Raw genomic sequence first — 20600 nt, 5'->3', positions numbered from 1 at the left:
ACAAATTGTCCTCCGATCTCTAGATACACATAACACAACTTCCCCCACCCCACCCCAGCCCAAAAAAAAATGTACAAGAGAAAAAGTTATCTCAACCTATTTTTTATAGCATGCTAAGCAAGCACTCTATCACAGACTGACCTACTCTTCCCAGCCCCAGTTTATACAATAGATTTAAAGGAAAGGCAGTGTGCCTACGTAATCATTTTTGCTCTGTGGAGATCAGCATTTTATAGAGACAGGTAGGTGGCTGGACAGTTACTTTGACTGACATCAATGAAAGTCATGATCTGTAGCCAAAACTGCCTGTATCCTTTTGTCCTGAAACCACTGCCACTCAACAAAGACATTCACAGAAGAGAATATTTCACACATACACACACACACACACACACACACACACACACACCCTTCATTGATCATTAGCATAAATAAAAGTAAGGTAGAAAATGTTGTGAAGGTGAGAACAAAAATTACTAAGACCTTTCCTTGATGGAATTAAGTCTGTTTTATGGCAACCAACAGCCCCTATACATCACCAAGACTCTACTAATACCAAGCATGAATCATGGGGTCCTAAAGTAGATACATGGCTAGGTTGTTTTTAAAACACATTGTTTCAAAGAAACAAAAGCACCAAGCACTCACAGTCCTACAGTCGTACAGTCATCCCGTGTTCTTAGATGCTGTGTGTAATACACTTCTCTTCCAAAGACAGGTGTACTTTGGAATACTGTTCAGCAGTGTTCTCCATGGCCCAAGATACACCCTGTAAAGCCATAGGGATAAAATAAAACCATGGGTATCCGTTGCCTTCCCTGTACACTTTAATCATGCTTGAACATGTATGACTCTGTTGTACACATTGGTATTATCAGATAGGGTTGGCTCAGCAATAAATAGCAGAAAATCCAAATTAGCAATGTCTTCATCAGGTAGAAGTTTATTTTTCTCCCAAGTGTAGGACCCGGAAGATATGGTTGTCCTAAAATAATTCAAAATCCAGGATCCTTCTACCCACTCTGCTGCTTCAGCACCCTAAGGTACCTACCTACCTTAAGGGCTGGTCGTGGTCCAAGATGTCTGCTGCTGAAGCCCCAGAACCACCACCATAGTCCCAGAAGGTCAAAATGATTCCATAGTCAGATAGTAACAGCCCCTCCCCCTCAGTCACAGCCCACCCCTCAGATAGTCATAGCCCCTCCCACTCAGGTAGTCAAAGCCCCACCCCTTAAAGTATTCACAGCCCCTCCCCCTCAGATAGCCACAGCCCCTCCCCCTCAGGTAGTCACAGTACTCCCCCACAGATATTTTCTTTTTATTTCAAGGGAGCTTCCCTGTAAGTCCTTTTAATAAAACTTAAAAGATTTTAATCCTAATCCACTGATCTTTCCATCATCACTTACTCCTAACTATGAACCTAGCATTGCACAGGCAAGCCTTGTTTCAAGACAGATGGGAAATGTAGCTAAAAAAACAGGGAGATCTCACTTTCAGAAACTTAAGTGTGGTTTAGAGCTCATTGTAACTTTGGGAGTCCCAGGAGACAACCAAGCAGAGAATTTGAGAAGGGTTTTATAAAACCCTGGGCTCCGCAGAGCTGTCAGACAGAGCTCTAGATGTAAATTTGCAAGTCATACATATATCCTTTGTGCTAACACAACTGGATGCTAACATGTAACTTGTAGGTGGGAAGAGGTGGCAGCAGACTGAGTTTTGGTGACTCCAAAGTCGTGAATCTACAGAGAAAGAGGAAGCCCAAGTAGGAAAGCCACCAGTCGAGGAAGACGTCCCAGAAAGCACGGGAAGATCACATTCCAAAGGGACAGTTAACAGATAAGAATAGAATGAGTGGGCCTGTGAGAGCAGAGCACTGCTGCGTACCTCTCAGTTTGGGAGGTGGTGACGAGTCGTAGTGATGGGGTCTAGAGACTAGTTTTAAGCATTGGAAAAGTGACTGAGAAGAAGCATGTTTGCAATGTGCAGATTGAGGTAGTAAGGGACTAAGGATGGTGAGGCTCTCCTGTGTTGTATTGTCATGTTTGTAGGGTTGGCAGCAAGTCTATTAGTAGAGAAAATCATGGTGGAAAGGTTCAAAATCTTCAGAGAAGGAAAAAGGAAGAGTAGGTAGGGCTTTGGAGTGTAGAGATGATGGGGTTACTGGATGAGGGAGATGTTCTAACAGCAAGGAGGGAGTGGAGAGGTTGTATGAAAGGCTACAGATGAGAGGGGGACTTCCATAGTGTCCGAGTTGGAAGAAAAAATAAAACCTGCAGAGGAGAAGTCACAGACAGTAGAGGTTTTCTGCTTTCAGAACCAGGAGGCTGCATCAGGTTAGGACCAGTCAGGGCTGTCTGGAGATATGGGTCTGGATGCTGATGCACGATGCAAACATCCTACTGGGATGAAAGAATGTTGTTTATATCTAGGAGCAGTCTAATGGTTCTCACCTTTCTTGGAATGAGTTCATGGTCCCTCTGTCATGGAAAGCAATATCTATCTTGTCAGAAGGGAGAACTTCAGGTCCCTTGGGGATCAGCCGTGATAGTGCCATGACAAGAGAAAAAAATCAGCCTTCCTCGGTTCAGAGAGAAATGTCAGCCCAGCCTAGGAAAGCCTTTCTCCTCAGACAGCTCCGTAGGCAGGGTGGCCTTGCTTAAGAAGGGACAGCCTCCTCCTCCGGAGAGGCGTGATCAGATGTTGAACACCCCTCACTCATATCCACAACTGTCCCTTAGGAAGTATGACATCGCTCAACGGCCTGCCATCCACTCCAGCCTTCCAACACCTGGCCTTGTAGCTGGTTAATCTGGAGAGTAATAGGTGCCTCCTGGACACACACCTCAAAGGGAAACCCTAAGTATTGTTTGGTCCAGTTCACAAGTAGTACAACAGTTACTAGACCTTTGAAAGAATAAAAGGTAGTATATTCCCTTTTTATTACCAACCCAGACATTTACCCGAGTAGAAATTTTTCATCACAATTTAAATTAATTAAAACTATTTCTATTTTAAAAAAAAAATTACATGCATACAAAAGTAAAAGAGAGGCGCTCCTTAAGGAAAGACAGTGATGTGTCCTTTCTTCTGTAATATTCTTAACAGTGGTTCTCAACCTTCCTAATACTGCAACCCCTTAACACAGTTCCTTTTGCAATCCCCCAACCAGGACTGTAATTTTGCTACTGTCATGAATCATAATGCAAGTATCTATGTTGTATGATGGTCTTGGGTGACCCCTATTAAAGGGTCAGTCAACCACAAAGGGGTTAGGACCCAAAGATTGAGAACCTATCGTGTAGATGCATACACTTAATACAATTACCTAAAAACAGAAATGCCAGATCAAAGAGTATGAATACATATCTCACATTCTGAAAGACACATCCAAAGTCCCCTCCATATGGCCTCACCAATTTCTGTTCCTATTCGCAGTGCCCGGGATATCCCCAGAGGCAGGATTTAAGCCATTAAGAACAATGTTTCCTGACCATAGCAAAGCAGCTAGATGTCACAGAGCTTCCTCCACCTACTTGTTTTAGAGACCGGGGTATTTTAGCAGAGCTGAATTAAAACCAGGGTACGGTCATGGTTGAAGTGATTGCCCTCTCAAAGACAACTGACAAGGTTGTTCCTCCTACACCAGATATCCAGTTCCAGAACCCCGGCACCCTCACACAAAGCCTGAGAAGCACGGAGATGGATACCTCCCTACATCCCAGTGAGGGAGGCTAGATGTCCACTGTGTGCAGGCACCATTGCCCCCTCTACTGTGCATAGAGAGATGGGAGCCCCACTGTGCACAGACACCATGGTGTTTCTCTACTTTTCTGTGACTGAGCAGGAACCCTACTGTGCACAGGCACCATTTCCCTCCCTATCTTCCAGTGACCACGGCAGGAGCCCACACACAGACACCATTTCCAGTACTGTGTTATGTTTCATTCATTTGGTTCATGGTTAAATCCATCCAGTCCAATTTTTTCATGGCCAGAAAATTTTGAGGTATTTGAATAGATGCTTTCTGGAAGGCTGGGCTTCGTCCAGAAAACAAATATCTGAACTCACCATGACTTCTTCGGGGATGTATTCTGGCAAGTGTCTCCCTGGGACTGGATCTTAAGAAGACAAACAGCAAATGTGCATAACCAAACTAAGCAGCGAGTTCTGGGTACTGGGTCTGTCAAAGAGAGCAGCCCCAACCCCGTGGGCAAAGCTGCCATCTGACTGAGGACTGGGACCAGGGAGTTCTTCCTGTGAGAATACATCTGCCGCTCAAATGCATTGCATCTTCTTTTCCTGATCTAAACTGTCAGCAGTAAAAGCAGAAAGATCAGACTTGGCAAGCTCAGGCTGACTTTGCCACACTGCATATGTAGAAGGTGTTAAACGGCAGCAGAAGGCAAATTGTGGATGCTTCACCCTGACTGTTCCTGACATCCCTAGAGCTCACGAGGTTAGGTTGCCTTGTCTTCATCAGTCAAACCGAAATACTGTTGTTCTAAATTAACTTCCCCTCAACACACATAGAACTGTGTGTGTGTGTGTGTGTGTGTGTGTGTGTGTGTGTGTGTGTGTGTAGTGTGAGTGTGAAAAGAGAGAAAAGAGGGTCTGGAGAGATGGCTCAGAACTTAAGAGCACTAGCTGCTCTTCCAGAGGACCAGTGTTCAATTCCCATGGTGGTTCACTGCCATCAGTAACTCAAGTCCCAGGGGACCCAACAGGTTCCTCTGCCTTTAGTGGGCACCAGACACACATACATAATGTGCAGACTGACATGCAGGTAAAACACCTGTGCTTATAAAAAAATAAATGAGAGAGAGAGAGAGAGAGAGAGAGAGAGAGAGAGAGAGAGAGAGAGGAAGGACGGAAGGAAAGGAGGGAGGGAAGGAAAGAAGGAAGGAAGAAGGGAAGGAAAGGAAGGAAGGAGGGAAGGAAAGGAAGGAAGGAAGGAGGGAGAGAGAGAGAGAGAGAGAGAGAGAGAGAGAGAGAGAGAGAGAGAGAGAGTTCATCCCCATAGGAAGCTGGCATGTTCACTTAGGGATGGTGAGTTTCCCTTATGATTAACTCTAAGATAAACTGAATTGTCTCAGTCATGGGCCTCTCCGCCTGAGTTCAGGAGTTCCGGCAGTGCTGGCATCTCTGCTTTAAACCCACAAGATCTGCAGGTACCAAACGGCAGTGTGAAGTGGAGGGGAATGAAAAACAAACAAATGCAAACAAACAAACCTAGAAACTCAAAGTAATTCTTTTACACAAGAAATCCAGACGACAACAGATTATACCGAAATGAAAAAAAGCCACAAAATAGTGACCGCTGCCAATTAAAAGTTTTAGCAAATCTAATGTCTTTTACTTTACATAAAGACAAATCATTGGGTAATCTGCTGCCTCATCAAGAGACAGAGATTTTTGCTAGTTTCTGGGTTTTACAAGCAGTTTGCAGAGACATATTCCAGATTCAAGCCTTAATGAGCTGCCTGGGACCAGACCTCACCACCTGTTAGGAAACACTGAGTTTAAGTTCCAGAAGTCTCTGGGTGTGCCTGCTACTTCATCAGTAGTGTCTATTTATCCACTGATCTCTTAGCTCTCTCCAAGGACCTGGGGATAGAAACCAAGAGAGACTAAGCTTCTGTCTGCAGGCCCACCTAGCTCAGAAAGCCAAATCTAAGAATCTGGCTTCACTGGGACCTCTTTGCCTGGGAGTGGGAAAATGGCCACAGAATGAAGTTCCTAAAACAGAGCGAGCTCTCTGATCCGCCTTGCTAGGAGTCCTAGTTCTCCGGAAAGGCTGCTTTAAAGACTTGCTACAAAGTGTTTAGCTTGTATCCTTCACATTCCCCTTGAATTTCATTAGATACCACTTTTCAAAGGTGACCGCATGATCTGTTAGTGCTACTAAACTTTAGAAATCTACCAAAAGTGTGGACTGAAGCAGTCCACTGAGGCTTCTGTCAAGTGCTTTAGGGCCTTCCCTCTTTCTTACCCACTCCCCAAAAGTAAACTCAGCCCACACTCCTCCACACCAACCCCTTCTCTGTTGTTTTTAGTGATGGTGCCACACATCCACAAACCCCAACGCTAGAGCAAACCTAGTGTTAGGGGACAGATACAGCAATCCCATGCTCCGTGCCCAGATGCTAACTAGGGAGAGTCAGCAAAATGCAGGATCTTTGATAGACACCCATGATAGGACAGATAGCAATGTGTTGTCTTAGAAGAAAGGGATCTCTGGAGGCTACGATGTCTAAGATGGGATTTGGAAGAGTAAGATAAGCCGCTTAGTGTGGAGCCTAGGAGCTGGGTAGGAGATGAGGAGACTTGGAGACAGTGTGGACGTCGGAATCCAGTGAAGATGTCAGAGCCAACACCAGCCAAGGAGGCCTAGCTTGAAAAGTAGTGTCAAAGCTCTCAGTGTTGGTGGGGTGTTAGCCCTGGAGAGAAAGCTAAGCTGTTTCTGGGGGGCTTGGGGGGGAGACTATAGTGTGGACAGTAGCAGCAGCTTGCACAGGTAGAGAACAGATTCCTAGGAAGGAGGACGGTGCCTGAAATTTGAAGCATTTGAGTTTGTCAGACACTCCTGACTGGAGGTGTCAGTCTTCTGGCTTCCAGAATTTGTGGGCATTCAGGGTAGTAAGTAGCTGGTTCCTCGGGGGAAGAGAGAAATGAGGGGCCAGTAGGAGCTCTGAGGATTACTAATATTTGAAGAGCTCCATGGGTGTTGTGAAAAATGGGCAAAGGGCCAAATGCTACAAGGAAATCAGATCATGAGGAAATAGTAATAATAACAACAATAATAACAACAATAATAACAGTAATAATAATAATAGCAACAACAACCAAGACAGGTACCCCAGAGTGTTGCTGACAGACACTGGGTACAGAGGTAAGACGAGCATAGCCAGATTTTCCAAGTGGGATACCTGCAAGGGGAAGGTGAGAGGGCAGTGCCAGCAGGAACCAAAGGCCCCAGGGGGACCTTGAACCTGAGAGAAGAGGCAAAAACTGAACATAATACAACATCTATGAGAGGAGTCTATAAACCAGAAAGGATAAAAGCAAAAATGTCAGCATTTAAACACAAATATTTGTAAAATGTTGAAAATATTTCAGTATGTTTACAGAAGTGCTCATTCTCCCCATGACGACATAACCAGCTCAGGGCTGTAACATAATAAATTCACACTGACCAGATGTTTGTCTTCTCATTCATTACAGATCTACTCAGATGATCATACCTGTAAATGTAAACTAGAATTATGTTGACCACCTCTACTATGAAGTTCACTCACAACTGACTAAGAGACAGTTTATAACAGTAATTTAATTTTATTAATATCAATGTAGTATAATAAATAAACAGTATGATAAATTCATGATGTTTCTCAGAATGAGGGAAATAATTTGGAAACTGTATTTCAAAAACAGACTTAGGGGTGAAAAAAATCCTATGTTTTGTTTAGGATAAAATTATTATCTTTAAATTTTTTTAAAGTATCTAACATTTTTCTTTAAAGAATAAAAAGCAAGCCAGTCCCTATTAAGAAATTAATGTTTCACAGAGTTTATAAAACAATCCATTTGTTCATCCTAGCTGCTAGGTAGCCTCTGTGCCAAGGAGCCTTTTCACTTTTATTCCTTGAACACACACACACACACACACACACACACACCACATATACACAACACATATATACCACTCACACCACACACACAGCACACACATACCACTCACACCACACACACATACACATACACACACACAAACACATACACAGTACACACATACCACACACACCACACACACATACACATATACAAACACATACACAGCACACACATACCACATACACACCACACAATACACAGCACACACATACCACACACACACCACACAATACACAGCACACACATACCACACACACACCACACAATACACAGCACACACATACCATGCACACAATACACAGCACACATGTCACACACAGACACACACACACACACACACACGCACGCACGCACACACACCACAGTCGTCAAAAAGAGCTCCACAGTTAGAGTGGGAATCTGAAATGCTCGTAAATAATCCAAGTTGGGAATGTTACAGAGGCACCAGACAAACTCTACTGAAATCATAGCTCAAGTTAGTTTAAGATTTCCAAGACTACCTTGAGCTTTTGGGGTGAGTTTCATAGCAGTGTGCATCTGATGAGCCTGGCATTGTTGATTTTAACCACTGAGCCATCTCTCCATCCCACAAGCCTAGCATTACTGAGAAATAGGGACGGCTGGGAGAAGGCCCCTCTTCAGTGAAGTCTACCATCTAGTGGTGAAAATGGGTGTGTTGCCAGGAAGCTTGACACAGGCTGACTGGTGGACAAGTGTCATGAGACCAATGACTGAAATATTGGAGTGGTTACCAACAGAGAAACCTTCAGGTCAGCCCCTCATAAATGAGGAGACACATAGTAAAGGAGGAGCAGAACCCAGCCTTCTGTCTCCAGGTTTCCACAACACTACTGCTTCCATCCCAAAGACTTTGGGGATCCTCCCCTGGAAATTCTCAGAAAAGGGCACAAATCATATGACTCAGTCTATCCCAGTTGTCGCCTCTGTAGTGACAGAAGGTTCTCAACTTGGGAGAGTCAGTTCCACCACAACCATAACCTGGGAAGGTTCCAAGAGAACTGAGTTTAGGTTATAGCCACCAGGAAGGAAGTCAAACCTTATCTATGTGCCTCATGATGAGCAGCAGAGGTTTACTGAGTTCTACTGGGTGCTGAGGACACAGCAAGAGGGAACAACAGTGAGAAGCCCTGCTGGCCCCTAGCTCTTCCGCTGTAGAAAATAACATAAGCAACAGTAACAGTGATACTGATTGTATCATTACCTATGTAATGATAACTTTCTGCTTCCTAGGAAATAAGCTGGCCATAGGAAATGCTCACTCAGAGCTGCTCAGGGAAGGCAGAACGAGTTGGTGAGAGTTAAACAGATACTAGAAAGAGAGATTTCTCACAGGAGAGCTTTGCACAGAGCAGACTAGCCAGTGCCATGGTCCAGAATGGAAGGTTCACCGTGTTATCAAGAGACAGGGGAATGGTGCTAGCCTGAAAGGAACAGACCAAGAAGGGGTTGAGGGATGACAGGGACAGACAGGGTGGTCAGGGATCAGATAGAGTCCTACAAGGACCTGTAATTTCACTTTGACCTGGAGATGCATTACAGACCATCGACCAAAAAAGGATTAATATGACCTAATTTATCTACCCCTGGGGTGCCAGGATGATAGAGAGATAAGGGAGGAAGAGGACACACCAGCTGGCTGAAGTGCTCCTATTGGAGGAGGCTCAGGGTGAGACTCAGGGAGTGAGAGCTGGAGATGGAATTGGGCTGAAATAATGTGAGAATAGAGACACCTGATTGACTGAGGGATGGCTTAAGAAAAAGAGGAGTTCTTGGGATGACCCGAGACAACACCCCTGGTCTGCCAAAGCCTTGTCAGAATGAGGATGACTTGATTATAGTCCGAGCTTTCATGAGAAAAGACAAAGGAGTACCAGGGCATGAGGGACGGGAGCTCAAGTGACCTTTGACTTTCAAAGCTACCTGTCAAGCCCTGAACTTCAAAGAAAGATACAGAAAAGGCAGATGTGAAAACACAGAAATAGACTTGAAAGGCCTTGCTTTCTAGTTTTCTTCTGTTTCTCTGTCTCTCTGGCTCTGTCTCTGCCCCCCCCCCAGCCCCTCTCTCTCATCACAAACCCAAAGGGTCCCTTTTGACAGTTGCCTATCACAGGCTTGGTGGAGGACAGGTGAAGGGATTTCCAGAGAGCTGTGTTAATTAGCAGCAAGACAGAAGCCAAGTTTACTTCCCTCAAGTGACCAGGTTGTCATGTTGGAGCTTGAGACTTCTGTTTTACCTTAGACAGATCCAGCCAAGGATTTTGGTGGTTGTTTTTCTTAATTCATTCTCCCTCCCAGGAAGCCCTCAGCTCCCATCTTTTCCTTCCAAACTTCCTGACCACCCCCTCAACGCACCCTCCCGTGAGGACACTCAGCTGGTACACTTGCACATTTCAGATCAAACTAAACTATACTAAAATTGCGTGCCAGGTTTGACGTAGGTGCCTCACGATCCCAGCCGAGTTTGCTATTTCTGAGGCTTCTAAGTATACAAGTATCTGTAGCTATATAAAAAGACAACACCTTCAGGGTTTGCACCACAGCAGGGTGTATTTTTAAAGCTGCTTTGAATCTGGCTAAAAAAAAATCACTCCATGGCTCACCTTGAAAAGTATTCAAAGGTGTCTCGATTTGTTCTTACCACAAAGCAGCATTGGTTGCTTCTTACGCCCATCCTTTGTGCCCCCACCTAAGTGTGGGCCTAACACCCAGAGGTGATTTTCAGAGGATTCCCTGAAACTCCAGCACCAATCCAACAAGCTGAACTGAGCCTCCCTCGTGGTCCCATGACTAGGATCCACAACACCCCATATCCACCATCATACCCCAGTGTATCCACCATAGTTCTTATGGAATTTGGGAAAAACCATACCAGGTATGGCCATCTCAGTGTTGAAGAATGCTTTGTGACAAAGTGGGTGGCCACAAGGAGACATGTTTAGGGGTCCATTTTTTAAATCATTTCTCTCTGGCACATATATGAGCCATGGAAGGAATCTTGTAAACATGGACATTCCGTGAGAGCAGCTCTCCAGTGCATCTTCTATGCTGTGATCTGTAACTTGAGGGCATTGGTTGGGCTGCATTGATTTTCACAGGCTTGCTTCTTCTGCTTTGTTACTGTGTTATACACATTTTTGAAACAATGTAGCTTGTCTCCTTATTTCATAAAAATACAAAGTGACCTAAGCTCAAAGGTGAACTCCCACCATAGCAGAAAGTTTTGTTAGCAGAAACTCCAATGGAATTGCAGAACCTCCTTTTGCCTCTCCTGGCTACATGATTTAGGGACCTCCTGAAACTGTCTTCCATGAAAAGTGACCCCTTTAAGCTTAAGATTTCAGGGTCCTAAGAGCCACCCACCCCATCTGCCTAGTGCTCAGAGAAGACCACAAGGCAACCAGGAAGTGCCTAACACCTGCTGGATCACCAGCAGCCTGCCACACCCCTACCTGTGTCCTTTATAGTTTTTCTTCTTCTCTTTCTTTCCATGCTTCCTTTCATTACCTTCTTTCTCTAGTCCCCACAATGCTTTCCTTCCTTCTCTTCTTCCCACAGTTTACCATGGAGATTAAATAAAAACAGACAAGCTAAAACCACCCTCCAGGATGAGCATCTGTCCATCCCCTTACCCTTCCTTTCCATTCTTTTTTTTTTTTTTTGGTTCTTTTTTTCGGAGCTGGGGACTGAACCCGGGGCCTTGTGCTTCCTAGGTAAGCGCTCTACCACTGAACTAAATCCCCAGCCCCCTTCCTTTCCATTCTTACAGCGTCTGAGTTAGTCCGTTCTCCAACGTATACTCTAGAGAAAAACAACTCAAAATGAGCTAAGATTTATTTTGGTTCCTGGTTTCAGAGTTCCCCATCACCGGTCCTTTACTTGGATCCAAGAGAAGGCAGAACATCGTGGCAGTGAAAACCTGTGGCAAAAGCTGCTCAATTTGTAGTGCCTGGAAGCAAAGAGAAATGAAAGGAAAGGGCTAGGATACATTTATCCCCTGCCAAGTCATGTCTTCCTGCAATGACACTTTGCCTGCCACAGGTCCCACCACCTACCCTGACCAACTTAAATGTCTAATCCATCGATGAAGTAAATCACTGATAAGGCAAAAACACAATCTGTTTTCTCTGAAACAATACTCAGATACAGGGAGGGATGAGACTAATCCCCTAGATATCACTCAACCACTCAAGTTGACCCTCAAAATTAGCTATCACACAGTCCACGTCACATTCTGGCCTTGCTCTTCTGTTTCTCATTGCCCTTCCCCCCTTATACCTTTGGGAGCACAGTTGTGCAGCACACTCACTGCCTAGACCAACATCTCTGTATAGTAAGACATTTAGGTAGGGGCTGGCAAGATGGCTCCATGGGTAAATTACTGACCACCAAACCTGATGGCCTGCCTTCCATTCCCAGTACCCACATAGCAGAAAGAGAAAACTTACTCCAAGGAGCTGCCCTTGTTCTCCACGTGTTTGCTGTAGAATGCATATGCCCTCCCAAATTAAAGAAAAAAAGTTTCAAAAATGCAATGGGTTGAAACACAAAATGAATTTAAATTCAGGAGTTTATAATGTTTCTTAAAACATATTTTAAAAGAGATAATTGGATTCGTAGCTAACGGAGCTGTAAGCAAAAATGACTACATCCTGTATCACTTTCACATAGGCGTTCACATGTTCAACCACTCTGAATCCACCATAGAAGTCTCCATTCTGACCTGCCAGAGTCCCGTAAACAGGGTAGGAAGAGGTGCGGTGCTCACCTGGCATGCGCAGCCTTTGGGGAGGCTCTCTCCCAGAGAAACGTTTTCATTTGATTTGCTTCTCACTTGAAAAGTGGAATAAGATCCCCACCCCACCCCAATAACATGCTGTTAGATAACACAACCAACAAGAAAGCCCAGTAGAAAGTTGTGGGGCCCAAGGTATTTTAAGGAACACATTATGCTGGAAATCTACGCAGTAATCACCTCGTTTAAAATGAGAATCTTTTGTACCTTGAATATTCCCAAGGAAAAAAAATCAAAGATGGAAAGAGAGAAATGTGCTTGGTGTCCCTAATCGCCACACTCTGCATGACTGTCCTGTGTGCTCAGCGCATGCATTTACCCATTAATTGTGTTAATAACAGGGAAGAAACGTGTGCTACACTCGTGGCACAGCTGTTTACAGTGATTGCTTTGAGCATGGTATTTTTTTTTCCAGCACCTTTCCCAAAGTGTCTCATCTCCAACATGCTCTGTCGGTCGCTCATTGCCCTAAATCCCCAAATGGAATCAGTCGCCGCCTTGATGCTTTAATTGCAGCTGACTCAGCTTTTTCTGGGGAGCTGCGATGTCTGTCCCTGACTCCTTTGGAAGCTGCAGTCATGATGAATGCTTGAAAACCAAAGTCAATGTGAAGGACTGCCTGGCTTGGCGTTCCTTCCCAGCCATTGTCCAAAGCAGATCAGGAATGAGCCTTTAATTCTAAAGCAGCTGTAGGTCTTCAGCTGTAGGGGGTTTCAGCGGTAGAGGTGGTTTGGAAGATGATTGATATTTTCATGCATTTTGCGAGGAGCTGTTGGAGAGAAAGAGAGGTCCATGTCATACTTCCCCTCTATGGTCCAGCAGCTTGCAAATAGATTCTCAGCTAGAGAATTGGGCTGAAGAATCCAAGGTAAGAAAGTGCCTCACCCCACGCCCCATATAGGTTGAAAGGCATTTGGAGCGGACAGAACGTGTGGTCGCTGCTGGAAGGACTTGTAGAGAGACCACCCACCTCCTTTGGTGATCCTTCTTCCTCACTCTGTCTCTCTCCTGCCACTTTCTCTTGCTTCAGGGAGGTTCAGAGAAAAAGCTTCAATTCTCCACAAGATTGCCAAGAAGAAATGCCAAGTGGATGAGAATGAGAGGCAAAATGGAGCTGCCAATCATGTGGGTGAGTGAGAAACCCACCCCTTGTCCTTCCCTGGTAGGTGTGGGGGAGCGGCAGAGAGACAGAACCAGTGTGGGAACCCCCACCCCACTACCAGTTCAGGCCCTTCCTAAATGACAAAATGAGTTCGTCTCCCCCTGAGACAGTGCAGAAATGGACATGTACGTCTCCAGTGACACTAAGGGAATCCACAGGGAAGAGTAATTGTGACCAAATCACCAGATATTCTGTTCAAGAAGTGACAGGCACTTGGCTTCAGAAAGCCACAAAAAGGAAGACACACCCAAGTCATGCAAGTCGTTAACATTTAACTAAAGATGAGAGTCCTGCTTCTATATGTTTGACTGGTGATCAGATCTCATATCTATGATACTGCTCACAGCACTACCACCTCCAAATCACCACTCACTTACCCAACAGAGTCCCTTTAAATCCATGCCAGCTCCTCTTTCTTAAGAATTCAGCACCATCAGTGCTGGGAAGGTGTATCAGCAGATAAAGGGCTTGCTATGTTTGAGGACCTGAGTCTAGATCCCAGCACTCACACAAATGCTGGATGGGAGTGGTGGGCCCACCTATACTCTCACCACTTAGGAGCCAGGGACAGAAGATTCCTCAAGGCAAGATAGCTAGCTAGCCTGGCCAAATTAACAAATTCTGGGTTCTGTAAGAGACCCTTAATAAATAAAGTGGATATCATACACATGTGCACACATGTACACCAACACACACACACACAACACACACACACACACACACACACACACACACACACACAAAGCACATGTACATGTGATCTCACACCACACACATATACACAGGCCAAAAAATAAAATAGAATAAAGCTAGGCAAAATCAACCTAGGTCTGTCTTGGCTGACTTTTCTAGAACTTCTGTGTGACCAGATTGTGACATTCAGGCATCTTATTTTAACTTGGGGCATCGTGTTCCTTTTCTCCTGTCTGTAACTATAATATAGCTCTCAATTCTAAATTCAGACTAAATTTAACCTAATCTGGATCCATGCTGTAAACGAAGCTATTGCCCAAGTGACTAAAATTATCTGCAGACAAATCTCAACGGTTTTGCCCTCAAAATCCTCCACAGAAGACTTCCTGCCTCTCCACCATCCTGAATTCTAACCCAGGCAAAATTTCAGCCAACGGACAGATAAGAGTCAGTTGCATATTTATGGGGAAAGTGGACAGGAATGGGTTCAAGCATTAACTAGGATTGGGTTATGAGTTGCGGGTTTCTGTCTGATCCTCTCTGCTTCCGTGAACCTAGACACATTTTTCAGAATGGGCGGAATTTTGGTTTTGTGTTGTAAAGTCAGCAGGGAAAGTTACTGCCCAGCTCTGTGTGTGATTTTTTCTTTTTCTGCTTCAATTACCAGGGCTACTTTTTCGGCTCTGCTTGTTGGTTGTTCTTTTATGAGATGAAGTAGCTTGGAACAGAATGGCTTATGTGACTGGGTTCGTTCCCAGCCCTCCTCTTGCATGCTGCTGAGGGTAGGCTTAGATTTAATCATCCATGACAAATAACCCCAAGGGACACCCTGCTGCTGGGACCAGGGAAGGACTTGGTAACAAAAGGAGTGTGTATCAAAAAATCTATGCCTTCCCAAACCTCAGGGTTTATTTTCGTAATTTTTGGTGACAATAAAGACTGCGGTTTCAAAACACACTCAATTTAGAGACTGTGCAATGGAAAAGTGGATTCTTATCTGTCTCTGTCTATTCTAGAGGATCTAAAACCCCTTTGGATCCCTCTGTCCTGTGGTTCTGGGATCGAGCTTGGCCTCAACAGTCTGTTCCTAAGGCCGTATGAGGGCTTTCGTGTCCCTGAGGTACTTGGTATGTTTTAGTTTAAATAATTGAATGAATCGTCTGGCACAGCTACAGACAGCAGAGCATCCTGCAACACTGACGCCGGTAATCATGGGTGAATCAGGAAAGCCCAGATTCCTTCACCTCCCCTACCTTCATTGGTACCTCAGGACACCACGACTGAATACATGTGCATTTTCCTAGGATTTTCAGTATTTGACTGCTTCAAACCAAACATTTTTATGAAGTTCTTTTTGTTGGGAAGCATAATGGGGGGTGTCTCACTCTATAACCCAGGCTAGCCTTGAACCTGTGACAATCCTCCTACATCTACCTACCAAGTGTTGACTGAGACTTTTAGGCTCTGTTTTCTTATGCACTAATGATAGAAATATTTGGTCCTTCTGAAATTGTTAAGAAAAAAAATCCTGTTCTCCCATGAGCATCCCGTGATTGCTTACATCTGGCACAGCTTAGCAGACCAGTGTCCAGCCACCCTGATTCCTGACCCATTCCCTCCTCACCCTGAACAGAGCTGGCGCCAGTAGGAGCCTTTCTTTTTTTTTCTTTCTTTATCTTAAAGATTTATATGTATTTTTATGTGCCCATGCAGCCCAGAATGGAGAGCACTGGACCACCTAGAACAGTAATTAAAGGCAGTTGTGATCCACCTGATGGGGGGCTGGGAACCGAACCCAGTTCTTTGAAAGAGCAGCAGATGCTCTTAAACTGTTGAGCGATCCCAGCAGCCTCAATGAGAGACTTCGGGTTTCACTACCGCTTCAGGCCCAGTTGAACCTAATGGGGCCTAAGCACTGGTCACCTGGAGGGGCTTCTCTTGGCACTCGAAAGGAGAGATCTGGAAAAGGCAATTGCAATGACACAGATTCCAATCATTTATTTCTGGCCTGCCCAGGCCCTCTTCTGAGTGCTTTTCGTGTACTTGCCCACCTCTTTGTGGGGCAGTGGTAGCAGCAGTGGCGGTGGTGGCACTGTTAGCAGCACCGACATTCTCCAGGGGAGGAAAATGGATGCCACGGAGGTTGAGACAATTGCTGAAAGTCATAGAGCATACGGAGTAGAGTGAGAGTAGAGAGGCAGGCACATCTGGCTCCTAATGTTACAGTCTCAGGCAAACATGACTGCATTTGTTGACCCGTAGCTTCTCCCTGGCCTGCTCTCTCACTCAGCATGCTCTTCTCAGCAACCCCAACCCCTTGGTTTTCTTGGAATGGGACACCCAGGGCAGTTTGTGCTTGTGAGCATTCCAAGGAGTGTAAGAAAAGGCAGGTGGCCAAATCCTCTCCCGGCACGAGCAGTGTTGAAGACTGAGAGTGTTAGAGCAGAAAGCAGAGGACCCTTCCTGACTATCAGCCACAATGAACCATTCACCATACAGGAGGTGTTCCAGCCCAGTGGAAAGGGGGCCTGGCAAAGACGGTAGCTGATAGAGCATAGCCTAGGCCATGAATGCCATGGAGTGTCCTTTGAGGGGAAGGTATGATCATAGGGGTGATCCAGCTCTCTCACAGTCTGTATCTAAATGTCTAAGGGTATGTATCTGTGTCCTGCCATGGCCCATCACATGTGGCAGCTGATAGGGCCTCCAGTGGTGTCACGCGTGAGTCAGAGCTGTGGAGAGGGAAGGGATAGCACACTAGGCAGCACAGGCTGGGTGGTAAAATCCCTTTGCCAAAACCCAATACCAGCTTCAGGTCTCAGATGCCTTCTTGTCACCTGATCACCATTTTAGAACATTCATTCCAACACAACCCTTTATACCCATCGATTCTCCTTGTTTTCTTTTTTTTTTTTTTTTGAAGTTTTTTCTTTTTCTTTTTCTTTTTTTTTTTTTTTTTATTAACTTGAGTATTTCTTATATACATTTCAAGTGTTATTCCCTTTCCCGGTTTCCGGGCAAACATCCCCCTCCCCCCTCCCCTTCCTTATGGGTGTTCCCCTCCCAACCCTCCCCCCATTGCCACCCTCCCCCCATAGTCTAGTTCACTGGGGGTTCAGTCTTAGCAGGACCCAGGGCTTCCCCTTCCACTGGTGCTCTTACTAGGATATTCATTGCTACCTATGGGGTCAGAGTCCAGGGTCAGTCCATGTATAGTATTTAGGTAGTGGCTTAGTCCCTGGAAGCTCTGGTTGCTTGGCATTGTTGTACTTTTGGGGTCTCAAGCCCCTTCAAGCTCTTCCAGTTCTTTCTCTGATTCCTTCAACGGGGGACCTATTCTCAGTTCAGTGGTTTGCTGCTGGCATTCGCCTCTGTATTTGCTGTATTCTGGCTGTGTCTCTCAGGAGCGATCTACATCCGGCTCCTGTCGGTCTGCACTTCTTTGCTTCATCCATCTTGTCTAATTGGGTGGCTGTATATGTATGGGCCACATGTGGGGCAGGCTCCGAATGGGTGTTCCTTCAGTCTCTGTTTTAATCTTTGCCTCTCCCTTCCCTGCCAAGGGTATTCTTTTTCCTCATTTAAAGAAGGAGTGAAGCATTCACATTTTGATCATCCGTCTTGAGTTTCGTTTGTTCTAGGGATCTAGGGTAATTCAAGCATTTGGGCTAAAAGCCACTTATCAATGAGTGCATACCATGTATGTCTTTCTGTGATTGGGTTAGCTCACTCAGGATGATATTTTCCAGTTCCAACCATTTGCCTACGAATTTCATAAACTCGTTGTTTTTGATAGCTGAGTAATATTCCATTGTGTAGATGTACCACATTTTCTGTATCCATTCCTCTGTTGAAGGGCATCTGGGTTCTTTCCATTTTCTGGCTATTATAAATAAGGCTGCGATGAACATAGTGGAGCACGTGTCTCTTTTATATGTTGAGGCATCTTTTGGGTATATGCCCAAGAGAGGTATAGCTGGATCCTCAGGCAGTTCAATGTCCAATTTTCTGAGGAACCTCCAGACTGATTTCCAGAATGGTTTTACCAGTCTGCAATCCCACCAACAATGGAGGAGTGTTCCTCTTTCTCCACATCCTCGCCAGCATCTGCTGTCACCTGAGTTTTTGATCTTAGCCATTCTCACTGGTGTGAGGTGAAATCTCAGGGTTGTTTTGATTTGCATTTCCCTTATGACTAAAGATGTTGAACATTTCTTTAGGTGTTTCTCAGCCATTCGGCATTCCTCAGCTGTGAATTCTTTGTTTAGCTCTGAACCCCATTTTTAATAGGGTTATTTGTTTCCCTGTGGTCTAACTTCTTGAGTTCTTTGTATATTTTGGATATAAGGCCTCTATCTGTTGTAGGATTGGTAAAGATCTTTTCCCAATCTGTTGGTTGCCGTTTTGTCCTAACCACCGTGTCCTTTGCCTTACAGAAGCTTTGCAGTTTTATGAGATCCCATTTGTCGATTCTTGATCTTAGAGCATAAGCCATTGGTGTTTTGTTCAGGAAATTTTTTCCAGTGCCCATGTGTTCCAGATGCTTCCCTAGTTTTTCTTCTATTAGTTTGAGTGTGTCTGGTTTGATGTGGAGGTCCTTGATCCACTTGGACTTAAGCTTTGTACATCTCCTTGTTTTCTTTGTGTTTAGATTATGCCGCAGAAAAAATTGAGCTCCCCAACAGCACGAGCACAGAGGTGGAAATGACTCCATCAAGCGAAGCTTCAGAACCTGTGCAGAATGGAAACCTCTCTCACAGCATCGAAGCTGCAGACGCCCCGGTATGATGTCAGAGCACGACAGTACAGGTTCCTTGGTGGCCCAGCTCCCAAATGAATGGACACCAAGGGGGATCTGGCTCATATACATGGGGCAACCTCTGTGTACACTGAATGGAAAACCAAACTCTCTAAGCTATCATCTTCTCGGGATGAAGGAAAGGGCAGATGTCTCAGAATCTGGGGATGAAAAGGCATACATTAATGTATGATAAAGGTTGGTGGTTATGGTTTTAAATTCAGTGCTAAATAACAAAAAAAACCACAAAACAAACAAAAAAGACAAAACAAAACCTCACAGCCATCCCACCTTCATGAGATCTTTTATCTCTGTGGTTGACTTTAATACTCTTTGGACCTGCCCAGAGTTCAACCACAACCAATGAACTGTTCTTCCTAGAACTGATAATACCTAGCATCTATCAAACACCTACTAGTGCTCCTATGTGGTACTCGATGCTTTAGAAATGGCCATCTTCATACCTCATGGATGAAGGTACTGGGCATTGGCACCTCCACTGTACAGCTGAGGAAACCAAGCTGGCTGAGGTGAAGTGGTTAACCCGGTTAACTAGTTGCAAGTAGTGAGCTGAGACTCCATCTCAGGCATGTCCGAGTGCAGGCCCCGAACGGCTTCCACCGAGAGTACTGCCTTTAGTCCACAGATGCTCAAACAGTGGGCAGAACCAAGTGGTGCTTGCTGGATGTTTGGGTCTTGTGCTGAACAAATAAATCCGAACTTCTAACACACGGGACTTCAATTTCAAATCTCATCAAGTATCCCCCATCAAAGCTTCCGCAGATAGAAAGGCACTTCCAAAATCTCAGGTGGGTGGGGAGATGGTGATTCTGACTTTCGAGTGCTTAGTGAGACCCAAGGAGTGGAATGGAATTGGCTTCTCAGTGATGATGGTGCTTCTGACCAAAGGTCCACACCGTAAATAGCATCGTTCTGAAGTTCGCAAGCAGTTTTGTCCCAGAGTTTTTCCCAGCAAGCTATGATACAGTGCTCACAAGGAGAATAGAGCCAACAGCCAGTGTGTTCTAGCATCTTCTTTTATAACAGGAAATTCTCTGCAATAGGGGCCAATAGGAGCCGTCTGCCCTCTGCCAAAAGTCTGTAACTTTTTGCCTGCTGCCTCTCATCTCTAAGAGTAATTTAGCAGGAGATTCTCTCCATTTTTCTGAAGAGAGCTCGGCTCTCTCTACCCTTGCGTCCTCTACCTTCCAGCTTCTCACCCTCCTGCCCAGAGCCCTGGGCTGCCACCACGTCAGCTCAGCACTGATCATCTGGCAGAGAGAGAGGCTTATGTCCACATGGATAAGCAGCATGTGGTGGCAGGAGGCAGACCCCAAGGACATCTGGCTGCCCTCGGGGCTGGCACAGTCACAGGTGTGCAGAGGGATACCTCATCACCATGCCACTCCATCTGGCTGGCCAAGGACATCTGTGTCCCTTCAAGGGAGGACCTTGCTTCAGGG

At 45.2% G+C, this 20600-nt stretch overlaps 1 protein-coding gene across 8 annotated transcripts in view; it reads left to right on the top strand.

The window, feature by feature from the left end:
- The window catches only part of Slc24a2 (solute carrier family 24 member 2), a 237584-nt gene that overhangs the window by 172378 nt on the left and 44606 nt on the right, over window positions 1–20600 (top strand). For all 8 annotated transcript variants that reach the window (NM_031743.4, XM_087551419.1, XM_087551416.1 and 5 more), the window contains 2 exon segments: window positions 13515–13613; window positions 18991–19121. In NM_031743.4, coding sequence (NP_113931.1) covers window positions 13515–13613; window positions 18991–19121 — 230 coding nt within the window.

The sequence above is a fragment of the Rattus norvegicus genome, chromosome 5 (assembly GCF_021556685.1).
Source record: "Rattus norvegicus strain SHRSP/BbbUtx chromosome 5, alternate assembly SHRSP_T2T, whole genome shotgun sequence".
NCBI lineage: Eukaryota > Metazoa > Chordata > Mammalia > Rodentia > Muridae > Rattus > Rattus norvegicus.
This window is presented reverse-complemented; position numbering and strand designations above follow the sequence as displayed.